This window comes from Prunus dulcis, chromosome 2 (assembly GCF_902201215.1).
Source record: "Prunus dulcis chromosome 2, ALMONDv2, whole genome shotgun sequence".
Lineage (NCBI taxonomy): Eukaryota > Viridiplantae > Streptophyta > Magnoliopsida > Rosales > Rosaceae > Prunus > Prunus dulcis.
Window position 1 is genome coordinate 738,154 of NC_047651.1, and position 9,336 is coordinate 747,489.

The window sequence follows — 9,336 nt, forward strand, 5'->3', positions numbered from 1 at the left end:
ATCTCCGGCGAGGGTACCATCGGCTCCGCCTCCCTCTCGCCGTCAAGACCTGACCGACCTCCACCCCGGGGCCACCCTGAGCTGGTCGGAAAATCACAATTTCCGACGGATGTTCACCGATTCCAGTTCAAACTTCCAGCTCGATTTTCTCCTTCAATTCTTCACCAAATCGATCGAGTAAGGTATGGTTTCTCAGCTATTTTTCGTGTTCTAGCTGTTGGGTGTATGGTTTCGATCGATTTTAGCTCTAAAGCGATCAATTTTCGACTTGAAAATCTGGCCGAAACTTCGGCCGCCAAAAACTACTATTTCTGTTCACTTTTTGGGGTATGTCCAAGAACAAAAGTGACTCCAAATGGGGTGTTTTACCTAGGATAGGAGTTTGGAGTTTTGGTTCCGAGATTTTTCGGCCACCTGAAATCGCTTAAGACACCCAAATCTGACCGCGCGTGCTGGGGCGCATGGGAGAGGGTGGTGAAGTAATTCTGTGCAGTTTTGTGACCCTTGTGTCTTCACGAGCGCGTAGGATTTTGCGAATCTCGATTCGGAGTCCGTTTGAGCCCCGAACGGATTTTCCATATCGCGCGATCCGCGGGTGCAGTGTCGTCAAATCGTCGGATCGCGCTGAATTTCGGATATGTCGGTCTACATGATTTCAGGATCGTGTAAGATTCGACGGATTGCGAATCGAAGTCCCGGATACTCCGAAATCGCGAACCCTGGGGCTAGGGTTTAGATTTTAAGCGATAATGAGATTTTGGCCAATCCGACCGTCCGTTTCGGACCAAATTCGCGGAACATGGTTCCTTCTCTGTAAGGAACCTTCAGAGAAGCCCAGATTGGCCATTGGAGACCGTGGACCCACGGGGTCCCGGATCGGCCGATTTGGCAGCTTATCGCTCAAGTGAGGCTTCGGGTCTCTTAAGACCATTCTAACTATCTAAAAAGCTAAGGCGAGCATAAGAGTAACTTTAAGATAAGTGCACGTATTTCTAGGAGCCGGGGGCAGGGTGTTTAATTTAATTCTTTTATTTCAGCAGACTATTGATTTATTATTCCTGGATAATCAGGCACCAGAGGTCCAGTCGACCTGCAGGAGGGACCTTCGAAGGGTCCATTGAGCTCGGACCATCTGTGAGTGGACTTTCTTTCACGAATTATTTTATATAAATGAGTTATATAAAGGATTTCTATAAAAAAAGATTTCATAAGTGATTTTCTATTGATTTTATATTAATGAGTTTTATAAATGAGTTTATTTGAATAAATTTCTTTATTTGATCTTGAGTAAGCTTTATTGTGGTTCCGAACATGATTAGTACAGAAATAGTTCTATAAGTCTGTGCTGCTTATTTACCAGTTATAGAAACAGAGTTTGAGGTTGGAATCAGTTGAGACCGCAGCACAATTTGAGCTTTACAGTTATTACTCAGATATTTTTTTCTAAAGGAATTTATTTTAAAACCACCTCGTACCCATTTTTTTTGGTGATTACCCAGAGTTGGACCGATGTCTACGGACATCCAGTCCGATTTCAGCTTATGTCAGTGCACTTGACTTTGCCTCACGAGTTACGGGGACGCTCGGACCGTGAGTGCCAGGATTTGCGGCTCGGCAGACTTGGTGTCCCGAGACCTGCCAGAATTGCGGCTCGGCTGACTCTGTGTCCCCGAGACCTGCCAGGATTGCGGATCAGGCTGACTACGGTCCCCTGCATCCTGCCAGAGCTACTCGAGTTGACTTAGTGTCATCGAGGAATCTGCCGGCAGATCAGGCTGATCATAGTCCCCTAATTTCGCCAGTTTGCGGCTCGGGTGGACTGCGTGGCGCCCGAGACCTGCCAGGGGAATTGACGGATATGACAGGGGTAGAAATAGGTGGTATTTTCAAAGGATTTTCAGCTCTTTTATTCAGTTATGATTTTCAGCTATTTCAAACCAGTTTCTTTGATATTTGCGCATTCTATATCTTTATATATTTGTTCAGTTATGCAAGGTTTGAGTACAGAGCTTTTATACAAGTTTGATTTCAGTGTTTTATGCAAGCTTTGATTTCAGTGCTTTTGTGCGAAACTTTTCGAGTTGGAATATGATTTATATAGAATGCCTTGAGTTTAGTATGCTTTCAATGGAAAGTACATATTCAGCTTTATTTAACTACTTTTACAATGGGGGTTATTATGGTTATAAAGTTGTTTCTAAGAACCATATTTTTGTCTACTCACATTTTTCAACCTGTTTTTCGCCCCCAGGCCGTAGAAGTGCACGGGATCCACCATCGGGCCATGCAAAATTTCCGCTTCACCACGTAAGGTAGAGTTTCGTAGAAAACCCTTGAAACCTTGAAAAATTTAGAAAAAAATGCTCTGATATCTAGTTGAAACTGAGAAACTAGAGTTAAGATTGGTTATTTGAGATATTCTGGCAGTTAGTGTGAAATTATTGATTGTTTAACAGGTGAAAAATTTTGGGAGTTGTCAAAATACAGGGGAGACTCTGCCGAAATTTCGGCAGAAGTCTAAGGGAAGTTAAAAAGAATTTAAATTAAGAAGGGTAAAAAGGTTCTTGGTGCCCGACATTCGCCAGGTGTCGGACATGCACAGGACTTGGCTCGAATTCCAAAGTTGAAATTGGGTCGGGTCCTGTCAGAACGGCTATACCGTTAAAATATTATATTTAATATTTAAATAGTATAGTCGCTTGGCTATACTATTTAGTGAATAATTAGTATTTAAACATTTCAATTAATTTCATAAAAATTACTTAATAAATACTAATAAATTATATTTAATTATCTTAAATAATTTTGTGGAATTTAAAATTATTTTAAAAATAGTTTCAATTATTTAAAAATTCTAAAACTCGAATTTTAATCTCCAAACTCTAAATCCAAGTCTCGAACCAAAAGTCGTAGCTTTCGAACTTGTCTGAACTTGTTCCAAAATCGTTCGCAAGCCTTAAACTCTAACTACAAATCTACTGTAGGGCTCTTAGGACTCGATTAGTCTTGGATAATCACCTAACTCGACCTAGGCTTTACGATTTAGGTTTAGTTCTCAGTCTTGGGTTAGTATGATGTAACCGAACCTACACTAGACATGTCTCGGCGAATTTTGTCTGGATAAACCTAGCCCGACGAACTTTAACGGGATTGACCTATCTCGGCGAACTTTGATGGGATAGACCTATCCCGGCGAATATGTGTCGCCCATCACCCCTTTTTATTCCTTCACAGCCAGAGCCACGGTGTCAAAACGACCGGCGCTCTGCCCAAACTATCGGTCGCTTTGTCCTCTTTTACTGAACATTAAGCCTCTGTGTCAAAACAACCGGTCGCCAATGAAAAATGATCAGTCAACTCCACGCTGCCAAAATCATTGGGAGGAAGTTGAACTGTTTTTTGAGATTTTGCCCAATCCGGACCCATGATCAGCTTTAGTACCCCACCAATCACCTTCCGAAGAAGTCATTTAGGTAACAGCTCCTCCTAAAACTAATAACACTAATGAAAAATACCATGATGATTTGATTTTAGAAAACATAAAGGATGCAGATACCCTTATATACTAACTTCTAGAAAGAAATAATTGTGGTAAACCTCGAGTACAGTACGAAGCAGGTCTTAAAGAGAAAGAAAAATACACCATCAATAATTATATATCTCTAAGCAGATTATTAGAGTCACATGTATATTTTGTGGAGCAGTTGGCAAATATATATGTCCCCAATAGTGTGGTTGAAGCACTAGAAGGCTCAAAATGGAAAGAAGCCATGAATAAATAAATACGATGACAGGACCCGACTCAAATTCCACTTTAGAATCCGTATCGAACCCGGTTTTATCCATGCATAATCTTTCAAAACTTTTCTCAAACTACATTCAAATATGTACAACATACTATTGAGAAAACTAGTATCCATCATTCATCGATTTCAAGCCACCGAGCATATATTTAAATCAGGCATTTAATTAATTCCTTATTCATGCCAAAATCCGGTTATCCAAGCCATTCCTTATTCATGGAAAATAAAAGTGATTACATAATAATTCATAAAAATTTAATAAAACACTCAAAACACAATACCATTTTAACACAAATCTCCAATTACAATTACAACTACTAAAAAGCCTCAACCGAGCCAACAAAGCCCACAATCTAAGTCAATTGGGCTCGAAGGGCCCACGACCCCAATTGTTATATGACAATTCCTATTGGTCCATAACCAAAAGTTCAGCCGTTCTAGAAGTCCCGTCACGATCTAATGGTCGGTTTGATCGCTGAATTTGACCAATTGGGCCCGCCGGGCCCATAACCTCCGATTCGATCCAAACTTTACTATAAGTCCAACAAGGTCTACTTCGATTGAGCAATCGAATTGCTCTCGATGGCACGATCGGACGGTAATCGGTTTACTTAACCCTAGAATCATTGATTCGGAGTATCCAGGACTCCCATTCTTGATCCACCATTTCCAACACAAATCCTAAAAGTATGAGGAGCAACGCATTAGAAAATGGGACCGATTGAACGGTCCAACCTATTGAACCCCGATATCGCATAATAGGTGCAATATGCGTTCGACTGTCAAACGATAATCAAATCCAAATTCGAGCATACCGTCATGCTCAGGACGACAAGGGTAACAATTTAGAACTCTATGGGCTGCCACCCACAGCTAGCAGCGCGTGGGTGTCTTGAAAAAATTTTCAGCGACGAAAAATCTCCAAACCACCGGTGAATACCTATGCCAACAGATTCAGACTTACTAGAAGACCAAGTTTTGTTCTCGGACCACAACCAAAAACTAGTCAGAACTAGCTGAATCAAAGCCGAAACCGTCGACTAAAATGGGTATTTTGAACGACCAAAATCACCAGAATTTCCAATCGTTTCAGTTTAATTTCCTTGGGTTTTTGAGCTGGGAAAATGTGGGGAAGATAGAGGACATCAATACGAAACTTTTGCAACCAATTTTGCTCGAATCGGACACTGGATGGCGACAAAATCGCCGTAAAAAATTTGATGCCGCTCGTGTAAAGAGAGAAAGTCGCGTGCGTGTAGAGAGAGAGAGAGAGAGAGAGAGAGAGAGAGAGAGAGAGAGAGAGAGAGGCTGACTGGGTATTTTAAAACCCAACTTCTAAAAATTTACGTTTGCGCCGCTGCACTTCCGTTGACCACAACTTTTTCGTTATAACTCCAATTTGAGCTCACTACGTGTCTACGAACTTGTGAGAGCGAGCTCTAAGAAATTGTGCCTCTCAAATTCTCCAAATCCTTCTAGATCGAAAAGTGACTAAAGTAACCCTACCCGTAAGGGCAAAATTGTAAATCCACAATTAAATAATAAATTAAACAATGATTTTTGGGACAAGGTGTTACATGCGAGCTCTCTAGAAGATTGCCACATGAGAGCTATCTTATGGAAAGAAGACTGTGGGATGCAGGTTGATCTATACTGTGAAACTCAAAGCAGATGGATCCATTGAAAGATATAAAGTTAGATTGGTGGTGAAGGGGTACACACAAAGATATGGGGTGGACTACCAAGAGACATTTTCCCCAATAGCCAAGATCAACACTATCAGAGTCTTACTGTCTCTAGCAACAAATCTAGATTAGCCACTACATCAGTTCAATGTTAAGAATGCCTTCTTACACGGAGACTTGGTAGAAGAGATATACATGGATTTACCACCAGGATGTGATTTAGCTCCTGAAAAGAAAAATCAAGTTTGCAAGCGCATAAATTCATTATATGGGTTAAAACAATCTTTGACTGCATTCATCTTTTTTATACATTATATCCTCACACAATTTTCAAAATTCCTAGCATGTCATCTACTTTAATCCAACAACGAGGACATTTTAGTAATTAGTATCACTCATACCCCAATTCCATATGCTTTAATAAACAACTTCAATAGGAATCCGGAATCTAATTCCCCTCAATTCATATGGTTTAGTAAACAATTTTATTAGGAATCCGGAATCTAATTCTCTTCAATCCATTTCATTCTCAATTCAATTCCTCATAATCCAATTACGGATTAGTAAATATGCCGTTAATTCCTTGATGTGAAGTAAACACAAAAATTCTCCATAGGTGGAATTTAATTCCTAATGAGAATTCTAATTCATGATTAATAAATACACCATGAAAGTGCTATTGTCAAGCTAGGATTTACTACAGCAAGACAAAGACCTGGACAACGTCGTTTTCATGTCATGTTATGTTCTACTAATTTAGACACATTGGGCCGTAACCTGATTGTGTCGGCCCGGACTGGCCCATTTAGATGACTCCTCATTATATACGGCGACTCGTAATTGCCTATATAATCCTTAGAAATCTTAACCTTTCAACAGTCTTCTCTCTCTCTTACTCTCTGTGTAGTAGCTCCTCCTGCTTAAGGTAAGCTAAGATCCGTTGCTTAATATCCTTACTTTTGATCAAGTCAGAGTCTTTTAGGCTATATGATTCACCTTTTAGGCTATATGATTCATCAATCTCTTTAGTGTTTGAAATTGAAACAGCTTTCTAGTTTTACGGACACACTTAGTTGCTTGAACTCCTGGAACTCAATGGTTGATATTTTTTTCCAGAATAAAATCTTCAAAAGCACTTATTTTTTTCAGTAATATAATGTTTGGCAATATTTGTTCTGGTGGGATTTGTCTAATTATGTATTTGTTGGGTGATTTTTGTACCTATCAGTGGTTATGTAACTCATCCATGGATGAAAGACTGAATTTCTGTAACTGATTGATTGAGAAATTTTCCAGAATAAAATCTTTAAAAGCACTTCGTTTGTCAGTAATATAATGTTTGGCAATATTTGTTCGGTTGGGCTTTGTCTAATTATTCATTAGATTAGTTGGCTGATTTTGGTACCTATCAGTGGGTATGTAAATTGTAACTCATCCATGGACGAAAGACTAAATTTTTTGTATATGGGTTGTAGGAAAATCACAAAAAGGCTTATCAATGGCAGTCACATTCCATGACATCAACTCGGCTGTTGGCCTGAAGAAATTGGATGACTACTTGCTTGCCCGCAGTTACATCACTGGCTACGAAGGTTCAAAGGATGATCTCATTGTCCATGCAGCTCTTTCAAAGCCTCCACCATCAGAATTTGTGAACGTGTCTCGGTGGTACAACCATATCACTGCACTTCTTAGGATTTCGTAAGTTCTTATAACTTGTGATGGGTTTCTTTTATCTTTATTATTAGATTATGATGGATTTCTTCAAAGCTCATATATTTGGATTAAATCTTTGACTTATTTGATTGTCTGTTGTTGTAGTGGTGTTTCTGGACAAGGCTCTGGTGTCATTGTTGAGGGATCTGCTCCCATCACAGAGGAAGCAGTTGCTACACCTCCTGTGGCTGATACAAAGGCAAGCACTTTTCTGCCCTATCCACTGAGTTCTTATTTGGATGTCTGTTTGCTTTTTTGCTTATAATGTGGAATGTTAGGTTGGGCTATTATTGCTTTATCCGCTTTAAGAAATTGCATACAATTGTTATGCTCATGTGTTAGAATGTGATACGGTTTTCAGGCCTCAGCTGCTGAAGACGATGATGATGATGTGGATCTGTTTGGTGAAGAGACTGAAGAAGAGAAGAAGGCTGCTGAAGAGCGTGCAGCTTCCATCAAGGCATCTACAAAAAAGAAAGAATGTTAGTTTCCTATCTGATTTTCATCCCTTTCATATTAGTTTCCTATCTTGTTTTCAGCCCTTTCATATTAGTTTCCTATCTTGTTTTCAGCCCTTTCATATTAGTTTCCTATCTTGTTGTCTGCCCTTTAATATATCCATCTCCTTTCCCCTTTCACTGTTATTTCTTTCGTGCTGAAGGTTTGTTGTTGTATTTTTCCATTGTCAGCTGGAAAGTCATCAGTCCTGTTGGATGTGAAGCCATGGGATGATGAAACTGACATGAAAAAGCTTGAGGAGGCAGTAAGAAGTGTTCACATTGAAGGCTTGCATTGGGGAGCATGTAAGTTCTTTCATCTAAGTTAATTGCAGGTATAAGCTAAGGGCCAGATTTTCTAACCATAGTTAGCAACAAAATTTGGCCATTGATATGCACTTAATACATTAGCAATGTGGAAGTCAATGTTATGAAGTTTTAGTCCTCTTGATTGATGCTAAACCAACCTTTATGTTCCTAATTTGGTTATTTATTATCTTGTTGATTCTGCAGCCAAACTTGTAGCTGTTGGGTATGGAATAAAGAAGTTGCAAATAATGCTAACAATTGTTGATGACCTGGTCTCTGTTGACACTCTTATTGAGGAACAACTTACTGTTGAACCAATTAATGAGTATGTCCAGAGCTGTGACATTGTAGCCTTCAACAAAATATGTAAGTATATTTAAAGTTTGTAATCAAGTAATCATTTTATGGACTATTTGTTCGAGATACGAATCCTCACTGTTGATTTATCCTTACCCTTTGTTTCTCATTGCAGGATTGGAGCATTGAGTGTTCTACTGTGAGAGGGGTTGCTAGGAAGATATTTTATATCTGCTCATATCTTGTTTCTTGGGGCATGATTTGAGACTTTATATTATCTTTGGTTATGATGTATTTTAGCATTCCTTTGATGAATAATATGCCAGTCCTTTGTAGGTTTGATAAGACGTCAGTTTTATCATAATTCATATTCTCAGTTTTGTTATGTTGGCGCTTGGAAGATTGTTTTCTTTGCTCAAGGATTTGATCTTTATGGTTCTCAAAAGAATCAATGGTTCAAGGATAATATCTGAATTTGGTATATATGCCCCACACGACTGATATACCTAATAAAACATTTTGTAGTGAATTCTTAATTTTTAACATCACTCTCTCTTTTTCTTTGTTCCAAACCGCATTACAAAATCTCCAAAATTAAGTAAAAACAAACCCATGATCTCATCCATCCAGACTCATGCGAGGAGTTCTGTTATCCCATTGTGATCATGTTTTCCTGTTGCAGTTTTTGTGGCAGGTTTCTAGAGTGTCTTACACAAGAAATGCATCTGCATGGTTAAAATGACTACAATTATTATTATTCCACAAAGTCTGGTCATATTGTGCCCTAAACCCTAAGAACAAAATTAAGAGCAAAATATGTACCTGATTCAAGATTGTGTTTATGCATTAACTTTACACATGCAAACGTACAATTGTAAAGAGCCGAGGTTGGGCTTAAGCTGTGTTGATCCTTAATGCAATATTCTTTACATGCTGGACGACATTGGTGGAAGGGCAAACATTCTTGTAATAAGCAAAAATGCATACAATTTTGATAGCAAATAAGATCGATGACGACATTCTCGTTAA

General features: G+C 39.1%; 1 protein-coding gene across 1 annotated transcript; it reads left to right on the forward strand.

The window, feature by feature from the left end:
• Nucleotides 1–6,365: 6,365 nt before the first annotated feature.
• LOC117618596 (elongation factor 1-delta 2-like) lies at nt 6,366–8,655 on the forward strand. Its single transcript, XM_034348236.1, has 7 exons — nt 6,366–6,413; nt 6,964–7,189; nt 7,310–7,403; nt 7,566–7,686; nt 7,894–8,007; nt 8,215–8,376; nt 8,483–8,655. Coding segments are annotated over exons 2-7 (696 nt in total). The 5' UTR covers nt 6,366–6,413; nt 6,964–6,986; the 3' UTR covers nt 8,485–8,655.
• The last annotated feature ends 681 nt before the right edge of the window (nt 8,656–9,336 follow it).